The sequence below is a fragment of the Poecilia reticulata genome, linkage group LG2 (assembly GCF_000633615.1).
Source record: "Poecilia reticulata strain Guanapo linkage group LG2, Guppy_female_1.0+MT, whole genome shotgun sequence".
Lineage (NCBI taxonomy): Eukaryota > Metazoa > Chordata > Actinopteri > Cyprinodontiformes > Poeciliidae > Poecilia > Poecilia reticulata.
Genome location: NC_024332.1, coordinates 33,573,316 through 33,595,230, shown reverse-complemented (window position 1 = coordinate 33,595,230; position 21,915 = coordinate 33,573,316). Strand labels below are relative to the sequence as shown.

The window sequence follows — 21,915 nt, the reverse complement described above, 5'->3', positions numbered from 1 at the left end:
GTACACAGTACATAGTGCAATACATATGTATACATATGTATTGCACTATGTACTGTGCAATACAGTACATAGTGCTGTATTGCACAGTACATAGTACTATGTATACTGTGCTATACATAGTAATTAGTTCATTTTTTTACATACATAGAAAAGTAAAGTCATTGTTTTTCCTGTACAAGTTAGCATTAGCAAGCATGCTGCCACACCTAATGACAAAAGACAATTTAAACACTACCTGCTTCAAGCTCCAGTTTTCTGGTCAATTTATATAAGTGCATTTATATGAAACATGAAATTAAAAAAGAAGCAATTTTAAACTTCATTTGATCATGTTTTTTGCTCAAGTTAGTTTTAGTTCTGCAGCACAGATATCTGTTTGCTGAAGGAATACCTAGCTGCAAACTTATTTGCATGTTTACTTCAAAAGTTGTGATATATTTTGATCAGCTCGTGTGTGTGTGTGAAGGGAGTAAAGTGACAAAAAAAAGAATTGGCAAAATATTTCACTTTTTCCTGCTTATGTATAAGTTAGTGTCAGCGCTGTAGTGCAGCTGGCTGTGACAAAAAAATGGAAAAGTATCTTTTTAAAAGATTATTGCTTCAAAATGCCTCAGTTACTTTTGAATCCTGGTAGCTACCATGTGGCAGATAATTGTTAGAAGGAAAGTTTAGTACAACCGTACCAGTTTTCCCCACAGGCATCTATAAAATTGTCTTTCTATACATTTACCATCTTTCATTTATAATTAATATGAAGAATAACAGAAAATGGATTGCAAAAGTGTTGCGTCCAGATCAGAATCTGAACATTTATTTAGAATAAGGACATTGCAAGCATCTTTCTTGCAGTTTGTTGTGAGGCTTAATCTCAGTTTCTTCCCATCCCCATCAATGTATTCTGCTTTGGGGATGTTTTCAGCATCGTTTCTTCCCTCCCGCTACATGCTTCAGAGATCTGGTGCCCCCTGAGATAAAAACCGATCTCTGACATGAAACCGGAGCCGTGAGGAAATATCAAAGAGCATAACTGAATCTGAGAGCCAAGAGAAGGGGGTAAAAAAACACCGGCTTTGTGTGCCAAATGTGAGCCTGACTATCAGTCTAATGGACTGTAAGTAACACCAGCAGAAATGAGAATCAGGAAACAGGCTGAAGTAATTAAACAAACCAGCTGATTACTTCCTTTACTAAGGTTTCACTTCATTGTCAGATGTTTTAGGATCACTACGAATGCTCTTGTTTTGTGCCTTTTTAGACTAGTTGGTACAAAAGGAGGCCTTTCTGCCTGCTTTGTTCATTTACAAAATAAAGAATGAGCTCTTTAAAAAACAAAAAGCTCTTGGAAAAAACTCATCTGAAAATGTGGTTGCAAGCAGTTTAACTCCCATCAGGTCTACTGTGGTTGCCTCTGATAAGAGACTCTGGATAAAATATTTTTGGTGACAATGTCACCAAAAAGACATTTCTGAGTTAAGCTCAGTTATTTCAATATGACTTGTTTTTTAAAAGTCTGAATTTCTCATTTTCAAAGACATTTATTTTCGAATGGCAAAGCATTTTGTTAAATATAAATAACTACTGCCTCACAATCCTCATCCTGTCTATTGCTACCTTTGCAGAGATCCAACAGCATTCAAAGCCAAGGACATGTTTCATACAAAAAAAATAAAAAATAGAACACCATTCAGAGGATTGTGCTCCTTTGTCTTTCATATTTTGTTTTTGTTGCCTTACAGACCAGTCAAGGCTAAAATGTTTGCTGCATCTGTTTTACATCATTCTGCACTTTGTTTGACATGATGTAATAATTTTAAATACTGAGTAAACTGCATTTTTGTTCCATTTTATTTTTTGCATGGCCTTTACTTTTTGCCTACATGAAATATGTGTTGTTTCCGCTGCAGTTTTGAGAAAATTACACACCGTTTGATCAAAAACGCGCTTCTTGGCGATGAAAATAACTATTTCCCAACCAGTTTGCAAATCAAACCACTTTGACTTTTATTCAATCAATGTCAGGACATTAAAGATGCAATTCAAAATAAACAAGAACATGTTATCAATCCAGTGCGGTTAAGACAGCACTTGTTTTGTTTTTGTTGGATTTTTTTTTTTTGTTGCTTTTTTTTTTTTTTTTGACCGTCAGCTGGTTCAGAAATCTTTCAGCTCTGTTTGGAATAAGGCCTCAACTGACTGCTCAGACTGTGGTGACTCTCATGACCAGCTCTCTTGTGCTATTGCTGGGTTGGCTGCGGGCCTCTGGCTGCCTCAGGTGGCTGAGTAGGTGGAGGATGTTGTAGGGACAGTGTTGGTCTGGCACCGTTGTGCCGCTTTCGGGGTCTACGTGCGCTCCCAGTTCCCCCGCGGCCGTCACCACGGCCGTGGAAGTGGAGCCGTTGGCTGTGGAGGCCACCACCATCAGGGAGGAGTTGGAGGCGGACACTCCTATCCCGATCTGGTAGCCCTGACCGGGCTGAGACAGAGTCCTGTCCACCACTGCTTCCTTCAGGTCGTCGCTGTCCAGCGATTTGTCATAGTTCAGAACTTTCCACTGCTGGTTGACGGCCTGCCAGCGGTGGAAGATGCGAAACACAGAGGGTCCCTCGTGGACAATTAACGCTGTGGAAAGGAGAGTGGCGGTGAGAGAAAGTCAGTGTCTGGCTGCAGCCTTAATGACACCACAGAGTGATATCCATGCAGTGTTCTCACAGCCAGCAGAAAGTATGAACTGACACAGCTGCAGAACAAACCACACTCATTCTTCAAGCACCTCGCCGTAAAGCCGAGATAAAATCTTTATTTGTGCGATCAAGTAAAGCCACGGAGCAACGTATGACACCGCAACAATCACCGGTTTTGGATTTAGGTCGGTAAAAACGATGCATCTGCTCTCTACAGTTGTTCGATAACGTCTTATCTCGGCCCAAAATTGCTTATTGATTCATGTTCATTGAACTCAGTATCTGGAAAATTGGAGTCAGTCTTGCCCGCAGTTGCCTGGACCCTGAGGATGTGCTGGATCAAGTGGTGAAAAGGTAAACAGAACAAGAACAGTTTTACTCCTTTAATTAGAGACAATTATTTGTATGCATTCATTCTTTGGTAGGATGTTATTGAGTGTTTAAATGTTTTAACTACTTCAATCTATTTTTCATGACTCTTTGATGGTATTTTAATCTTTTATGTTGCCCGTTAAGGGCCTCATGCCCCATCCTGCATTTTGTCACATTACAACCACAAATTTAGCAGAATTTTATTGCAGTTTTATGCAACAAACCAACAGAAATTACATTTTATTTTCACAAGTAAGTCTAAAAAGTGTAGCATGCATTTGTATTCAGGCCGCTTTCCTCTATCATCCCTCATTACAGATGCGGTGCAACAGATAATCTTCAGAAGTGGCACAAGCTAATTAGTAAATAGAGTCCACCCATGTGTAATTTATCCTCAAATATCTGAGAAGAGTTGTATGTCTTGTATTCAGCCTCTGAGTCAATACTTCGTAGGACAACTGAAAGTCTTTTGGGTCGGGTCCATGTTTGCACATCTAGAAATTAGCATCTCTGTCCACTGAGCTCATCTTGAGTCAATAGACAGTGTGTTTGTGGACACATATTTTTAAGTGTGGTCACAGATTCACAATTAGTTGGGATTAGAGTTTCTCTGGATCATTCTAGCACATAAAGAGTTAAACCTGAGCTTACCAACTCTAGTCCTGAATTAATAGCTCTATCACCGCTCCCCATTTTATCAGTATTTCTGAGCTAAACCTTTATAGCTCTGGCTAAATTTTCAGAGTTTTTTGTCCTGCTGGAAGGTGAGCCTCTAACAAATCGTATTGCGGTATTTTCCTGTCTTTAAAACCACCCGTCTTCCCATCAGCTCATCGTCTCAGCATGCTGTTGTTGCCACCACAAGGCTTCACTGAGGGGCTGGGATGTTACATTTCTGCCACAGTTAACGCTTTGTAGGCAGAACAAAAAGTTACATTCTGGTCTCATCTGGCCAGAGCAACTTCTGCCCTGCTTGCTATGCTGCTCTCTGTGGCTTGTGGAAAACTAGAGAGAGGACTTCTCGTTGCTCTTCCTCAAAATCCAGATCTGTTGAGTAAGCAACTTGTCAACAGATTCATCTGAGCTGAGGACTTCTGACAAATACTCTCCTTGTCTAGTTTGGCAGCTTAAATGGGCGGGAATGATATGTTAGGTTTCCAGTGGCACTATACTCAATTTCAAACTTTTTTAATTGAATGGTAACTTTGTGAAACATTAAGACTCTGGGATAAACTTCTCTGTGTTCCCATATGATGCTGTTTGCTCACAATGTTCTCTGAGGCCTTCACAAATCTTGATGATGAAATTACACTCAGATGGACTCTCTTCACTGGTTAAGTGACTCCTAAAGGCATTTGATTGCTCTGGATTTTAGGAGTTAGGAGTACAGGGCACTGAATACAAATGAGTGCCACACCTTTCAGGTATTTTTGTAAAAAAAAAAAAGAAAATTGAAAACCATTTTCCTTTTCTTTCACAATTATGCACTACTTTGTGTTGGCCTATAAGATCCTAATAAATAATAATTATAAAACAGTTAGAGAACACCTTTGCAAGGGACTATAAATGTGAATGATGAGTAATAAAGTGTTACTACTCTGCATAAAAAATAGAGCTTAGTTTTGATGTATTATTACTACTTAGGTCCTTAGATCCGAGTCATTTCTTCTGTCCTGCTCTCTCTATGCAGGCTAATCAGGTCTCTCCTCTTTTACGTCTACCAGGTGACAAGTTAATCTCTGTAAAGTGCCACGTTAATGACTACGCAGTCAATCCTCGCCACCAAACCGGAGACAATCAATCTCCTCCTTTCCCTCCTCCTCTCCCTGCTGTCTGCCTGCTGCAGCAGTACAAGTTGGAGTTGTCTTAAGGTGGAATTCATCCAAAGCACGCAGACCCTGAAGCAGCAAAAGACGGAGAGCCAGCTTACAGTACAGATGGGATATGTTTCATTTTGGACACCCACTCAAAATCAGAAAAAAAGCGGCGAATAGACGCCTCGGTGCACCTTATTACCTCTGATGTTATGACAATACACAGCAAGCTTCCTGGAGTTTCAGGCTGTAGCTTTTTATTAGAGATTAAAATTGAGTTCAGTAGATTTTTCAATATCTAGTGTTTATGTTTAATTTATTATACGAAGTTTGTTGCAGCAGACTTTCAACTTTAATGTCGAGATTAAATATGTAACCGTGGCCATGCAATGCTGAACTAACCAATGCAAATGGATACGAAGCACCTGAGCGCGCTGTATAGATTAATGCCATCGATTGTCAATAGCTTAAATGGTTTGCCGCATTCACAAATACTGGCTACAGCCTGAACACGTGTGACATTTACTTCTGCCTCTTGAGCACACCTGGATTAATGCAAGCAGACTGGAAGCACTCAATATCACTCTAAATCACTGTCTCACACTTCTGCAAGAACGGTAAACATCAGTGCTTCCTGTGAGGTTCCTCACCGATGCAGACGACGTCCATGAAGCCGTACATGCCGTAGCATATCTGGAAAAGCAGGTCTTGGCGCTGCCAGCGAGCCGACGGGCTGAAAGAGGACCAGACCAGCCAGGAGATGCTCGCCATCAAGAATAAGGAACCCAATATGGCTGCTGCTATCTGCACTTTCTCTATCACAGTCAGGGAGATGGCCTGCCACTGCAAGAGGACACACAATACACCTCAGAGCTTTGGTTTTTATCTGATCCTCTTACTTCAGAGGAAAACAGTAAAACAAAGCCGAGCAAACCAACAATCACCTGAATGATCACTCATTCAAAAGTGAATAAAGTACATATATATTGATTTCAAAGTAAGACAATCAGATCAAACGTCAGATTTATTTGTTACAGGTAAGATCAGAAATTCTGAATTTACACACAGAAATTTACACACATTCATAATAGGAATGTTTGTTTATTTTGTTTTATTTATTTAGTTAGTTTTTTTTTTTTTTTTGCCAAAATCACTTTTGGCTAAAAAATGACTTAAAGGTGCTATTTCAGGAAGATTTTTTTTTGTAAATTTACAAATTTATTAAATTAAATTGAATTTAATTAATTTCAACTCTGTTTGTTTTCTTTTTAATCAAAAACTAATAATAATAATTGGCTTGAATTTTCAAGAAAAATTCTCAACAAATGTCCTCTAAAACACCACGTCCTCTTTACATACAGAAACACATGATACATTCCTTCATAAAGAGAAACTTAGTCAAATAAATTCCAATATTTTCCAAATCAGTCCAAGTTATGAATGCAGTCAAGTTCAATTATGCCAGCTGGTTAAAAAAAAAAGTCAACCACATCAAGCCACCGACTTAGCAAAAAGTCTGTCCTTCTAAAGGAGCAGAGTGGAAATTTTGAATCCAGGCTTAAAGCTATAGATGCAGCCACACATGGGCGCCTGAATATTTAATAATATGGGATATCTAAGTTGCTTTTTTGCTTCACTTGCTCATTCAACCCAACATTTTTCTAGCCATCAATAAGCCTCTGGCACAATTCTGCCTGGATATTTGACAACTTTCCTTGCTATAAATGATATCTCTTATTTGAGCCTGTTTGCTTCTTGGAACTTTGACAGTGCAAAGGTCAGAGTAATTTCAGAAACCTAGTGTTATGTATTTGAGGTTTTTGCTTGAGGTTTGGTAGTTTCTGGATTGTTCTTAAATTTGCTAACCAGTTTGGGTCAGATTCTTGGAACTGGGATCCGATTGGATGCTCTGGCAGAACAATGATGCCAAACTACAATCCAAACTGGTTTTTAGGTTGATAAATGATTCTAACATTAAGCTTAAAAATTAACTTGACATTACAATTTATTTAAAATGTGTGCACTATAGTTAAAAGCCAGAAAATCAGTTTAATTAACCTCTAACAGTTCTGCCAAGAAGAGCGATCAAAAGTCCAATCAGAACAATGCCAGAAGCTTGTTGGTGGGAATAAAAATTATGTAGTTTCTCTGCAGTTTGCAAGGGAGCATTTATCTAAGAATTATTACCAAATTAATATAATGTCTTTGCACATAAAGAGTGTATCTAAACTTTCCACCAGAACTGTTTCCCCAGTCGAATACTTTCTTTCTGATATCAGTCTTACCACAAACTCTCTCAATAACGTTCTTGTCACACCACTAGAAGCTAAATCCGAGAGGAAAGTGTGTTCTCTCTGTTTTAAGGATCAAAGAGAGAAAGACTTGTTTAATTCAAAAAACCCATTTTTTCCCCTCCTTGGTTTATGATCAAAGCAAAACTAGAACTGAACCTCTTTCTTCTTTTTTTTTTTTTTTTGTTTTTTACAATGGAAGCTCTAAAAACGGAGTTTCGGGCTTGACATGCAACAAACAATTTGATATGAAGACAAATATGATGAGACAAGGGGAAACAAATATTTTAATACTTAGTATTTATTATATTTGTCAGGGCGCTGTTTGTAGTTATTCCCAGTAATCCCTGACTAGTAAGCATTTAAGGAGAATGTGATCAAATCTGAAAAGCACTTTCGCAGTAGCGCTTCTTGCTTCCGAGCCTTACCTGTAATGGGTTCTTGGTGCTGATGGCAATGACCTGATATTTGTAGTAACAGAGCTCGCAGGCCCAGGAGCCTCTCTCGCTGATCCATTTGATGAGGCATGGCTGGTGGGTGCAGCGGACCGACCCACTGCAGCGACACGGGCTCAGGAGCTCTCCCTGCAGGGACAAACACTCAGTCAAGAAGGGATCCTGTGGATTTTCCTTTTCCAAAGAACCAAATTTTTCTGGTTATTTTCTTGCTATTCCTTCTACATTTTGGATATTGAGGTAGAAAAAAAAACAATACTTGGTTGGGTTTAATTCACTGTAAGTTCCAGAAAAATCTAAACTCTCAATTATGGTATTAAATAATGAAAAACAAGTTAAACATTTACTCTGTTGTCTTTTTTTTTATTTTATTTTTTTCACATATTTTTCCAGACTTACAGTCAAATGCCTGACATTTCTATGCTGCATGAGATCCCAGAATAACCTGGAGGAAAAAAAATCATCTGCAGATAAATTTAAAACATGATGTATTTCCTTGTTATGTAAAGCTTGATTGATGCCTGTGATTCAGAGGAAAACACTGCCTACAGTAATCACTGACAGCCAGACAACAACTAGTTTTCTCATCTTATTTACTCCGCCATTGTTACACGCCTACACACGATATTCTGAATTACACTACAGACACAGATATATATATATATATTTACTCTGGCTTATTGATTTTGCAAGGAGTCTCCATGTGCATTAGATACAGGAACACACACCCCCATACACAAAGCAGGCCGCAGCCCGCAGCACCATTCAGGTGTGAAATGAAAGCTTTGCCTTACACCTACTTGACAGGCAAATACTTGATTACTGCTACTGTTGAAGATGGAGGATTAACCACTGAAGGCTAAATGGAAACCCAAAGCGCAACTAAGCTGCAAAACACTGAGCTAAACGTACATTGATGCAGCAGCTCGTTAAATGAACAAAGTGTTGGACAAAGCATTAAAACCAGTGAAAGAGAAAAAGGGATTGTCTCCATAAAGACATTGTACCTCATGACTGCAAATACAACTTGACAGAAACCAGTTTGATCAAGCATCAGCAGGGGGAAATGACATTTCAGCAGGGGGAAATGACACCTTCCATCCAGACAGGATGGAAGGTGAACTGTGAAGTCTGTGGCAAAACATTTTTTGAAAAACGGAATTTAAACACTCACATGAGAATCCACACAGGAGAGAAACCTTTCTGTTGTAAAGTATGTGGACACAGATCGTGTCAAAAATCAAGTTTAAACAGACATATGATAATCCACACGGGACAGAAACCTTTCTGTTGTGACCTCTGTGGACATAGATTTACCCTTAAATCAAGCTTAAACAGACACATGGGGATCCACATGGGACAGAAACCTTTTTCATGTGATCTCTGTGGGCACAAATGTAGCCAAAAAGTAAATATAAACTCTCATTCTTCTTGTAAAGAATGAGACCATGATAAATCCTTTTCTAAGTTTTACCCACCATAAATCCTCTACAGTTCAACTGAAAAACTAATAAAACTATTAGAATAAAGCTATAGTAACCTGGTTTCATCCATTCGCCTTTGATTGGAGGCTGGATTACACATCTTGACTTGACAATGTTTTTAAACTTGTAAAAGTTCTCTAAGTGTTTAAGATTATGGACATCTTTTTGTCTGTAGATCCCTTTAGGGGGAAATCACAGATTTGTTTCATATTTAATTCTCCTGTCTGACATAAATATTAATTCTCCTGTCATGAACTTTTCCCTTTCTGGATGTGGAAATATGTTTGGACTCACTGTGATGCTGAAAAACCTAAATCTTCATCCACGTTATCATAAAAATCTAATAAACAGTTCCTTCTGAAAAAAGAAAGTTCCAGACATGATGCAGCCACTACCATGTTTTACCATAGTCATAGGGAGCGTTTTGTTCCTTTGTAGCCCATCTGCACTCTGTGGTTTTGTCAAAAAATGGATATGCAAAAGAGTCATGGGAATCCCAGTATGAAAACTAAATTATTTATTCAAATTATTCACTATAATGGTAATTGATGATAAGTTTGAATTTAAAAAGACAAAATCCTGAAGCTGAATTAAAAGGAGTCTTAGTTTAGGGGTGGCACATATATGTAACCAGGTTACTGCATCCTTTTTTATTTTTTACATTGCTTAGGACATGTGGACATTTATAGTATTTATTTTTGTTTCTGATTAAAGCTGATTAATATTTAAGCATCTTTTCTTTTCTATTTTCCTCATTTTTCTTTTTATTGGCCCAAGATTAATATTACAGCTTCAGAAAACCTTCAAATAAATTGAAAGCATTAAATTAAATTTGTACTCATATCATTAATATATTTATTTCTAATCAAATATGCTTTTTGTGGTTCATTGAGCTTTAGAAAGAGAGGAGAGCCTCTGTCCTTGTTCCCAAGCTCATTTACATGACTTTGAACTTTTAAGCATTGCCACATTACAACCACAGACTTCAATGTATTTTACTGAGACTGTTTGTGCTAGAACAAGACAGTTTAGCTGCAGTAGTAGTAATTGTGACGTAGAAGGAAAACTTTTTGTTTAATCTGGAAACACTTATGTTCCAGATTCACCCGCTTTTCTCTGGTAACCCATAAATATTACACAAGGCTACTATCTGCTTTCAGAAGACATTCTACAACAGTTCTATGGAGGCCTGGTAGTATAAGTGAACAAACAGCTACAAACGCCGCACATCACCCTGAATACGCTATTCCTGCAGTGAAACATGGTAGTGGCAGCATCATCCTCAGTAGTTAGAGGAAAACAGTTGATGGGAAGATGGAAGGTGTTAAACACAAAACAATACTGATAAAAAAGTTATTCCTGACTGCAAAAGACTGAAGACTGAAAGCAATAAAATCTATTGTAAGACTTGGACATTGCAGTTCCACTTTCAGTCTAAGTTTAACCTACTTAAAGAAGAATGGACAAAAATGTCAGACTACATTGAAAATAAATAAAAAAAGAAAACATAATATAATCATATAAATTATATAAATATAATATAATTCTGACAACCACAGCTGCCAGTGTTTTATCATAAGTTAGAGATGTTTTTAGATGTTCAGTGCTAATGGAGACAAACCAGAGACTTTGTTTGCAGAAAAACCTGCACAGAAAACTTGATTTTCTTTAGAGATCACAGAGTGAAAAGGGCTGGATGCAAGTGCATTATTATACTTTTGAAATTAGTATTTTATTTTAAACAACATGATCCTTTCACTTTAAAATTATACACTGCTTTTTGTTGTTTCACTGGCTAAAATCCCAATGAAAGACATTGAGATTTGTAGTTGTAGCATTATAATAATGCAAAATGTTCAAGAGGTCTGACTACATTTGCAAGGCACTATGCCAATCTTGACATTCATTATGATCTAAAACATTTAAGTGTACCCATTGAAGTCATACCCTGAGAATACCAAAAAAAATAAATAAAAGCTTAAACATTAATGCTTCTTTCTGGGTTTTTCATCTTAACAAGGCAAGGAAGGGACATGTAGTGAATAAACATATAAATTAGCCCACCCTGTCTGATGTAACAAATCCCCCTTCCTCTCTCTTTTTTCAGCTGAGGTATTAAATTCTGAGGTTAATGCCGCATTTCCTCTTCCTGTCTATAACAAGCAGAAAGACTGAAACAGAAACACTCACAAAAAAAAGAAAAAAAAAATCTGCATGTTTCCAAAATATTTCCCCATTATTGTGCTGACATCTCCGACAGATGGAGCAGCACCCCGGTTTGAAGGGAAGAGAGGAAAATCGAGTGAGTTGCAGGAGAAAAGGCTCATCCACAGATGGCCAGGGTGGGAGTGTATTGGCAGGAGCACCAGAACACTTCTGTTGAGTCCAGTGGGACTCGGGCCGCTCGCTGCGACTGGCCCGATTGCAGCCAAGAGCTGAAACCCGGATCACTCCTATACAACAGTGGCTGGAGAAGGCAGGGGAGTCCGATAACAAACATGGCATCACAGCCGACACATGCAGAAAGTGGGTAACTTACTGTCCTTTTGCTGATCAAATGGAAATGCATCCAGGAAATGCACTTCCTTGGCTGCATTATTCCACCTCCCTGTGCTGCATTATCCCAAAACAACCCAGAACATCTAATTTTCTCCGTATAAAATTAGCTCGTATTGCTATGGATATATAATGGGATGAAAATAAATTAGGTTGGGCTATTCACATAAGAGCCTGGAATCAATACAAGTGAACTCTATTAACTCCAGCTGAGGAAAACTGTAGTATAATATACTAGCTCACACAGAAACTGACTGAAAGTGATTTTTATAATGGCCAATAATATCCTGGCTGCAAGCATTTATTCTATAAAGCATTAAAAAAGCGAATCTTCTGTGGATTTTAATAGTCTACAAAACAAAAGAAAAAGTGAGCTCAGAAAGGTATAAATTAAAATGTAGATCATAAAATTTCACCTTTGCTTACACTGACGTTTTTATGAGAACGGTAACACTCATCCAGTTCTATACATCAACATCTTCAGTCTGTTTACCTCCCCAAACACAAATAATAAAAAAAGAAGTGAACTGTTTATGTAACTTGTTTGTCTCCCATTCCCAACAAATGGCTGAACATCCTATCCTGCGTACAGCTAGTATACAGAGTGCCTCTATGCTGGAAGGCCATATAAAAATAATGATGCCAACTTGACCCTTAAGGCCTCTCTTTGTGCTCTGGAAAACATGTTTTCCAAGTGCATTATTCCTGTTAAGATTTAGGAATGAAAGCTTATTCTTCTTTTCTAGACAAGCAAGAAATCCTATAGTTTCAACATACGCTAGAAATAATAGAAGGACTACATAAGGACCTGTCACACATGCAAATATTCCTCAGTGTTTAAATATGCGTGATTCAGTCAAAGATTTTCCAGAACAATTGTTCTGTTTCTGGTTAAAAGCAATAAAAATGATAGTTCTGTACATGATCCAGGTTAAGGTCAGGTCTGAAAGCGTAGGCTGGGATGAAGCAAATGCAGCAAGAAAGCAACAAAGAACCCCCTGTTAGGCCTCTCACTGACCTTTCCCTAAATAGAACAAATAACAGGTTGAAATGTGCTTCATGTTTTTTAAGGAACCCAACTGTATGGCTAACAGAGCGATTCCCTTATAAGTATTCCACGTTATGCCACATTACAACAAGCTTTGACTGATTTTACTTGAATTTTATGAGGAAAATACTATGCCTGGCATGCATTTGTATCTTTCTCTTCAATCCCCTTTACTCTGATGCCCCTAATCAAAACCCAGTGCATCTAAATGCGATGTCTGTTTGTAATTTAATCTCGGGCCGTGGAAGTTTGTTAGAGAACATTAGAGAACAAAGAGCAACAACATGAGCAAAGAATACAGCTGAAGGTGAGAGGTGAAGATGTGGAGAAGTTTAAAGAGGAAATAGATTAGAAAACAATATCACAATCATTCTGAGCCTTATTCAATCCATCAACTGAAGATGGTATGAGAATAAAACAACTGGAAACCTACGCATCATTTAGCAAACCAGCCAAGAGGCCTAGGCTCACTCTGGAGGAGCTGCAGAGATTCACAGCTCTGTTGGGAAAAATCTACATATAGCACAACTATTAATCCCAAACACAGCTTGACATGAGTCATGTAAGGGGCCAAAAATGTTTAGTCTATATGTGTGCAAAGCAGGTGGAGATGCATTTTTAAAAAGCTAAAATTTCAACAAAAGTAGTTCTGCAAATAGTATATAGGTTTGATGCAATTTGTAAAATACATAAACAACAAAAAAAAGGTTAAATCTTGTATCGTTTTCCTTTAATGCACTCATTTGTGTTTGTCTATCACTAAAAACCCTTTTACAGTTTGTGGTTATATGTGAGTTTAAAAACTTATGCAATGCATAGTATTTTTTTTTTTCAGATTWCATCGAATAACTCATATTACAGCTATTTGCATAAAAAAATGTTACTACTCAAATTTTCTGCAGAAGGGCATGTCAAATGCCCAGTTTGTGAATTGGGTAATTTCCTTTAACCTTGTACATTACTGATCTTAAAGCAGGCATTTATTTCAGGTTTGCCTGCCTTTAGAAAGAAAACCATTTAAAACATATCTGTTCCTCTGTCACCTTGACAGGAAAACTCTTAAAGTCTGCATTTTACAACTTTAATATTCTGACAGATAGAAAATGAAAGTCGAAACTACCCATTATCACAGCAGAATTCAAACTGTAAGGTTTACCTCATGGAAAATAGAGGGGAGCTATTACACAAGCTTATTTCATTCAGTGGTGTCATATTAAATCAGAATGCAATCGTCTTTCAGTGGCTTCCTCTGTCAGACATTCAAGGCCCTTTCTTAGTGGGATGTTGGAGGAAAAAACCTGCGCCTTCTCTACTCTGTGTCGACTGTCTCAGTCGTGAAGATGGAAGTGTTTTGGAGGTGGACTGTCAGATCAGATACCGCCTGACGTAGTCCGGGTGACTACGTCAGGCGGTAAAAAAAAAACCCAGATAAATATTGCCAGTACTGCTTGTAACATACAGGGATACACAGAGAGCACACTCATCTCTCTTTCCGAGCGGAGCCTCATTCTCCTTTACACCTCAGCAGATCCATATCTGGACTCCACCCAAAGCAACAACTCACGGACGGCAGGAAAAAGGAAGATAAAAACATGCATATTGATGGGATGCAATGAAATCAAGTGCTATCGACTCGCTGCGATGTTTCTGGGAAGCCTTAATGAGACATGTTGGAGGAGGCCATGGAAAATACTGCGATTTTTCGCAAGACGGTACTTTGTATGCAGTGCAGAGTGTTGCCGACTATCTGTGGAGTTTCTAAGAAAACAATGACGACGCCTTGTCTCTAAGTCTCATAATGGACCTCATGCCAGTAATAATTACAAAGGCTGAGCCCAGAGGTGGACTGATATGCAAAATTGGTGTTGTAGTAATTAGCAGATGACACATCGAGAGATTATACACAGTGGAAAGAACATGAAGTGATACAGTGACTCTGTTGCTGAGTCAAAGGAGAATTAACAATGAGGCTCATTCCGATCAGAATTTCTGCTCTTCACCTCGGTTGTCTTGCTTCTTGAGATTTTCCTTGGACAGATGAGGTGGGACATTTTCTTTGGGGTGGTCTCAAAAGCGCTGCCAAAAAGCGTAATTTATCAGAGACTCTTTCTTATTTTACTGTGAGAATGCTGTAAAAATCCCACACGGCAGAGATCCTTCAGCAGCTGAGGCTTTCCCCTGTTCTCAACTACAGTGCTGTGAAAAAGTATTTGCCCCCCTAAAGATTTATTTTCTTGACAAAGTTAATTGCTTTAGATACTCAGCAAAATGGTGTGATTAGATAAAGGCACATATAAGACGTATTTTTTAAATTATGATTTCATTTACTAAACGGGAAAGCTCTCCAAAGGAACCCGGCCCATTTTGAAAAAGTAATTTACAACTAACCCTGACAAACGGTTTTGCCAACCTTCGTGGCAACAGCTGCCGTCAAGCATCTGTTTGGCCCACTCTTCTTTGTAGAACTGTTTTAATTCCCTCACAGAATAAATTATCGGTATAAAGTCATGCCACAACATCGCAATTAAATTTAATGGCGGGGGTATTATGTAAAATTTACTTTTTACAGCTTTGTGTCACAATATATTATTATTCCCTCAACAAAAACATACCTGGAGTATTACTTTGCTTCTTTTATGAGTGCTTGAGGAATCGTTTCATTTCCCATGGCAGCGATTCGAGGGTGCCTGAATGTTTTCTTCTGTAAGGAGCTGCAGTCTCAAGTCGAGCTTCTAACTCAAGAGCACCCCTCACCCGTGCCTTCAGGTTCCTCCAGACTAGTGGCTGCAGCAATTAGCAAACACCCAGTGGAACTGCAAAGTCTGCTTAGCTCATCACTCCTGAAATGGCTGTAAAATAGCATAATGTGGGAGCATTGTTGTAGGAGCTTCTAAAAGAGGAAGGAGCTCAATTAAATTGAAATTTATTTTAAATCATGTCTGATATATATACACAGTCTTTTTTATAACAACTGGTAATATAGTTGCTTGATTGTGCTTTAAAATTGCACTATGTGCATGGAAGACGCATAAAAGGCCATTTTTCATGAACACTGACCTTAACTCAGGCAACTTCTCTAAGAGCAATTTAAATGGTCTGCCACTCTTCCATGCTTTCTCTATTTGTGGATATTGGATCTCACTGCGCTTCACTGAATTTCAAAAGCCTTCGAAGAGGCTTTGTAACAGTTTCCAGGCCAAAAGATGTCAATGAATTTGTCATCTGTTCTTGAAATTTGTTATGACATGGTGTTTTTTGAGACATTTGTGCTTATTTTATGCTGATTTCTTGATTCTGCAGCTTTTCAGGTTTCCAAAAAAATAAATCTAAACTCTGTTGTTTTGTGATTTGCTTATTCAGATATGCCGGGTTGATTTTAACAGTTTGTTTTTCTATCAATAAATAAAATTGTGATTTGAAAACTGCACTTTGTATTCACTCAGATGATCTATGTCTGGTATTGAAATGATTGTTGATCTAAAATATTTTAGTATAGAGAAAAAGCAAACATGTTTTTCTCATGGCTTTACTTTGACAATCTTTGGGTAACTTCAACTATTCAAATATCAAAACATCCAACTATGTTGAGAATATAATAGCTGCAGTCTCTACTTTATATCACTTTAATAGGTTTTTAAAATGTTCCACTTTTTTTAAACAAAGTCTCCATATAAATAACTCATGTAAACTTTTAAATCACTATAAGATTGTGCTCTTTGAAATGTATTTTTACTCCTCTTACATTCAGCTATATGCACTAATCAAGCTTTAAACGGATGAAATCAGTTATTACCACACATTTCAGTTTTTATTGTGTTTTACTGATTTTATAAAATTGCAGCAACACGTACTATTTCATCACAGGTTTCATGACATTTTGATCATATGCTGCTTTGCCTGAACCTGAAGGACATTGTCCACTCTGCTCAGCAGCAAGGCTATGATTTTTTACATACATGTTCTTCCCACTGGTATTTCTCTAATAAAACTGTAATAATTTATAAGCATTTAAATTTGTCCTCTTTCACATAGTGTGACTTTCAAATGGGAATTGCAATTGCATGTCCTTCAAGCAGGAAAATCACATACATTTTTCCATACTGTACATGTGAAAAGCTATGGTTTTCTGAGACGTAAATTATGCATTCTTACTTTTAACCCACTGCTGACACAGTTTTTGATGGGATTTCTTCTGCGTATTCCTTTTACACCATTTGCTATTCTAATATTCCTAATGCTCAGCTCAGCCTCTTAAACAGATCAGCTAACCCATTTCTGCAGGAATTATAATTTCTAGTTTTATGTTTTATTTCAGGCACCTACTTTCACTTTCTTTTTTTCCTGCTCTGTTTGATGATGTGTGGCATTATCACCAATACGGCTCCAAATGTGTAGAACTGCAACATGATTAACCCGAATCCTCTTTCCTTCTGCTGTCAAGCATCATGTTACATTTATTATTATTATTATTAATATTTGTCTGTTGCGGGTGGCGGACATGAGGAGGCGAGGCGGAGGTATTATTTGATTTTGTCATGCAGGTAACGCTTTGATGTGTCTGACTGTAATGAGTTGTTTCTGCATCTCTGCGTATCCTCCACACTTGTCAGCCGGCAGGACAAGGTCTTTCATTATCCCTCCGGCACCAGCAGCAGCACCAGCAGCAGCAGCTATCTTTACAAGCCATGCAGTGGGATAAGAAGAGGCAAAAGTGCAAACCGTGAGCTGTGTGGCTGCCTTAATAAGATACTAAAAGTAAATTTTATTCTTTTTATTTTGGAAACGAAGTTGCAGCTGTAAACCCAAAACCTCGAGAAAAAAAAAAAAAAAAGACTGAATCCTCTGAACATTCCAACCCGTGTGAAGTTAAAACGATGCGGGGAGGTTTCTAGCCACTGAATATATTTTATTCATTTCATGAACAGCTTCTGTAAAACAAGTTAGTGACAAATCTGAGAACACTGAGTAGCACTGCGATCTTGGAAGTGTGTGCTACTGTTTCTCAGTCAGTGGAGCCAAATGAGGAGACTTCAGTGTCAGACCCAAGGATAGAAAACAATAAGTAACCTCCAAAAGTAAAAAAAAAAAAAAAAACAAGCATTGAGCTGCTTTTGCACATACCTGTATTTATTGCAACAGCTGTGCTTTGTTGTGCTCTTAATTGAATCTCTGCAATGTGATTCAGTGTCGCAGCTTAATTAGATATGCGGTTTATTCTACAAAAGGTGTCAATGGTGCAAATATTTTCACCCTTCTTTGAACTCTGCTCAACTTGAGATGATAATGTGGATTTTCTGGTCTGCTACAGCAGTGATCTTCACATCGTTTGGCTCCTAACTCCCAAAATAGCAAAGCAAAATGCTTGAAACACAAACTATCAGTGCAAGATGTAAAGAAACATTCATAACCCAGTCAAACTAGAGAACAATGACATTGTTCCATGAAATAGTCTGAATTTCAAATAAATCTTGGCTGAATTGGACTGTATAGACATTTGTTGTGAATTTTCACTAAAGTCCTACCATCTACTTTATTATGAACACTTTTACAACTGCTTGCTCCATAAAAATATTTTAAAAACCCAATAATTTTACAGCAGCTCAACATTTAGGGATCTAGACATGGATAAGTTGTTGTTCAAACCAAGAATCAGAATAGGAGAAAAAACACATTGAAGTGTCTTAGATATTGGATGGTTGTTGCTGTCAGGTGAGTTGATCTGACTGATTCTGAAACTGGTCTTGAGGTTTTTGCACACAGCCGTCACTCCGGTGTATGACAAACGGCCTGGAACATGATTAAGTATTCAGTGAGCATCAGTTTTGAGGATTAAAATGTCTTGAGACTGGGCAAGCTAATTCTAGTTGACAGGCAGATAACATTTGTTCAGATAATAACTCATTACAACCAAGGTATGCAGACTACCATCTCTGAAAGAACAATACATCAAACCTTGGACCAGATAGGCTACAGGAGAAAACCGCAAACTATCTGTCAAGATCAGGAAACTGGGGCTAATTCCCACAGGCTCAACAAAATTGGACAGTAACAGATTGGAAAACTATTTACTGGTTCAATGAGTTTTGATTTCACCTGCACCATGAACAATCTGGAAGCCTGGATACACCCTGCCTCACACTGGTAGAGGAGGTGTGATGATGTGGGAGATATGTTCTTGGCACTTTTTAACACCACAGCCTATTTCTAACTACTTATATGGAGAGATGTTTTATTTTTGCACGTTTGTTTGCACATGTACAACACTAAATGCAAAGATTTAGGGCTAGCCATGTCTGTTTGCTTTCCTCAAACACAAAACAAGCAACTTGGACATACTGCTCTTTAAAACTATAGAATTAATGAAGGTTAAAGGTCAAAGTGGTATCTAGACGTAGCGCTCTACTAAACCCTTTTCCTCCTCTCTATTCCCAGCGCTTAATTCAGGTGACAATATTCCACTGAGAAATTGGACACTTCTTCATGAAGCTGAACAGCATCGGTTCTGGCTCCTAATACAAGTGTGACTTAATATTCACATAAATGTTATGCAAGCGTTATCAAACCAGGAAGTATGTATTTTTATGCTTTATGCGGCAGAAATAATTGTGACACTAATTCCTGAGAAATACAGGGCAGAGGGATAACTATTAGTTCTTAGAAAGTATTTATCCCCCTTAAAGATTTATTCTGTTTTAGATCATCAAAGTTAATCTGAGAAAATACAAAAAGGACCTTTTGGTGGTTTAATTTCATCAATGAGAAAAAAAAAAAGGTAAATGGGAACCAATTGAGTTTAATCACAATGTTTTAGAAAGCTGAGTTCAGTTTCACTATCACACCCAGGATTACTGTCTGGAGCGCTATTGCAGTGACTTGACCTGCAAAAATGAGACTTCATCAAATTCTCCTTTTTGCAAAAATGCATTGCAAAAACAAGAATTTAATTATTCTATTCACTCAGCAAATGAATAGAATTGGTCTGACTATATGAATAGGCTTAAAAGTCTCAAAAAATAACAACCTAAACCAATTAACCAATTATGCCTTCAAGCATTTGCAATAGCAATGAGTCCTTTAATTGTGACCGATTGGTTTTACAGACTCTTTAGACACATGGTGTGGTGCCTGCTTCATGTTGTCAGACAGGTCCAAGTTGGGAACTGATTGATTCAAGTCTGACAGTAATACGATGCAGGTGTGATCAGTGAAATCTAGTGAATTCACCTTTACAAAAAAGGGAATTTAAAGACATCTATATTTTTGATTATTTGAAACAAGTGGAGAAGTAGAAGAAATCTGCAAGGTGGTACATATTTTTGCCACACGACTGTATGGAAGACTTCAGATGTATTCATTTGTCATAGTATTTGCATGTAATTAAGCCGGATCCCCGAGTATTATCGCCCACAGGCGCCCAAAGAGGGTGTTAATCCTGCTTTGATCAAGAGGAGCATATTTCCCAGAACTTACATGCTCTGGTCCCTGGAAGCAGATCCTGCAGACAGGCGTCCTGAAGCCACTCTCCGTGTAGCTGGTAAGAGAGAACCTCTCCTCCAGCTTCCCCTTTGAGCAGTCATCAGAAGAGCTGCTACAGCCGCGAAGAGCCGCGGACAGCTCGGCGGCGTCCACCCAGCCCCCAACCGGCCGCTCTCCGCCCGGGGCCCCGGCGGCTCCGGCCGCAGACGGCACAGTCCGGTCGCTTCCGTTCTGCTGCTGCTGCTGCTGCTGCTGGTGGCTCCGCGTTAGGGTGTTGTTGTTGTCGGGGACGGTGACGGTGACGCTCGCCTCATGGCTTTCCGAAGCTTGGCCGCTCATGGGGGTCAGCGGAGGCAGCGGTGTCGGCGGTGCCCGTGGCCCGAGAAGGAGCACCCTCAGGTCACCAAGCAGGACGCAGCAGCGGCTCTTCAGCATGCCCCGGCTGCGCTGCATCGGGCTGTGTCCGGCCAGAAGATCACAGCACCGAGCCGAGGTGCTGGAAGACGAGTGCCGTTTGTGTCCCCGGCATAAGCAAACACCGCTGCATGCGTGGTTGGATGAAACGCGGGTTGTCGGGGTTTAAATGAGCTCTTTTAGTTTATGTTATTCTGAATCGGATCACTATTCCAAAGGTTTTATTGTCTTCCCGCGAAGATGTAAACAGAAAATGGAAATAAATCCCATCGATGCAAACAAGTGTCTGAAGCCATTAGGTCCATGAGAATGAAACATCTAAAAGAGGAAATTTAAATATTAGACACATGGAAACATGAATTTATTTCATAAAGCTACATTTTCACCTCCTTTCATGGCCTCATAATTAAAACTGTCTGCTACAACATGAACTGTATGGACAGGTTTATCCCTCCTGATTCACAATCTGCCTTTGAAACAGAATCGGAAACAAAACACTAAGCACTTGATCTTTGAATTAAAATTTTCTCACAGAGAAAGCCACTGCGATTTAATCCAGCAGATTGATGTCGATGTCTTGTAAGGCTTTCTGACCAAATTAAGTCAACCGATTTACATTTGGGAAGCAGATTCGGTCTTACCTGAGGAAATATACACCAATTTCAAGCAACACGATCCGCAATTTCTCTGTTTCCCTCACAGATTTTCATCCAGACTGCAGGTCTCAGCTGCACGTCTCACCGGGAAGCATTTACATTCCCAAATCATCAAATCTCTCCGCAGATCCGAGGACTGAACCAGAGGGGGGTTTAAATCCATCCGGTATAGAGGGGTGAAAAAATCCACCCGGGCTTTCGGACCGTCCTGCTCCGGGTGAAAAGCGTCCGCACAAGAGCCCCCGGATCCTCCTGTGATCATTGGCTGCTGGATGGGTGCTGCAGCTTCAGCACCATTATTCCTGGGACAGCTCCCAGACGCCGCACGTCACCGCCGCACAGTGATGCAAGCGGCCAACTCATTACTACAACTGTGCAAAAAAAAAAAAAAAAAAAAAAAAAAAAAAAAAAAACACACACAACATAAAAAACACAGGAATATGCATAATTAGCCTGGACTTGTTTTCTGTATGTTGTAGCTTTTTTTTAAACAAAGAGACTTCTTTACATCCAAGGGCTGGATTACAGCGCTTTGGCAGACGGGTGTATGTTTATTGGTGGCTTTTGATCTTTTTTTAAAGGTAATATATATGCAATTCCTTGATTGTAGGCAATCTGATTACACTAAAAGGATTAGATGTAATCCATCTACAACCTCTAATATCAAA

At 38.7% G+C, this 21,915-nt stretch overlaps 1 protein-coding gene across 1 annotated transcript; it reads right to left on the bottom strand.

Moving 5' to 3' along the window:
• Nucleotides 1–1,976: 1,976 nt before the first annotated feature.
• Nucleotides 1,977–21,591, bottom strand: marchf4b (membrane associated ring-CH-type finger 4b). Its single transcript, XM_008403948.2, has 5 exons — nt 21,233–21,591; nt 20,172–20,909; nt 7,587–7,742; nt 5,518–5,710; nt 1,977–2,619 (listed from the first exon to the last, which is right to left on the bottom strand). Exons 2-5 carry the CDS (start codon nt 20,628–20,630, stop codon nt 2,198–2,200), a joined length of 1,230 nt encoding a protein of 409 aa, XP_008402170.1. The 5' UTR covers nt 20,631–20,909; nt 21,233–21,591; the 3' UTR covers nt 1,977–2,197.
• Nucleotides 21,592–21,915: the final 324 nt, after the last annotated feature.

Bases quoted from the DNA above. Each gene is read 5' to 3' on its own strand.
- marchf4b (XM_008403948.2), bottom strand. From the start codon at position 20,630: ATGCAGCGCAGCCGGGGCATGCTGAAGAGCCGCTGCTGCGTCCTGCTT. The intron at 5,711-7,586 runs GTAAGGCTCGGA...GTCCTCTTGCAG, and splicing joins GCACCAAGAACCCATTACAG to TGGCAGGCCATCTCCCTGAC. The intron at 2,620-5,517 runs GTGAGGAACCTC...TCCTTTCCACAG, and splicing joins CATGGACGTCGTCTGCATCG to CGTTAATTGTCCACGAGGGA.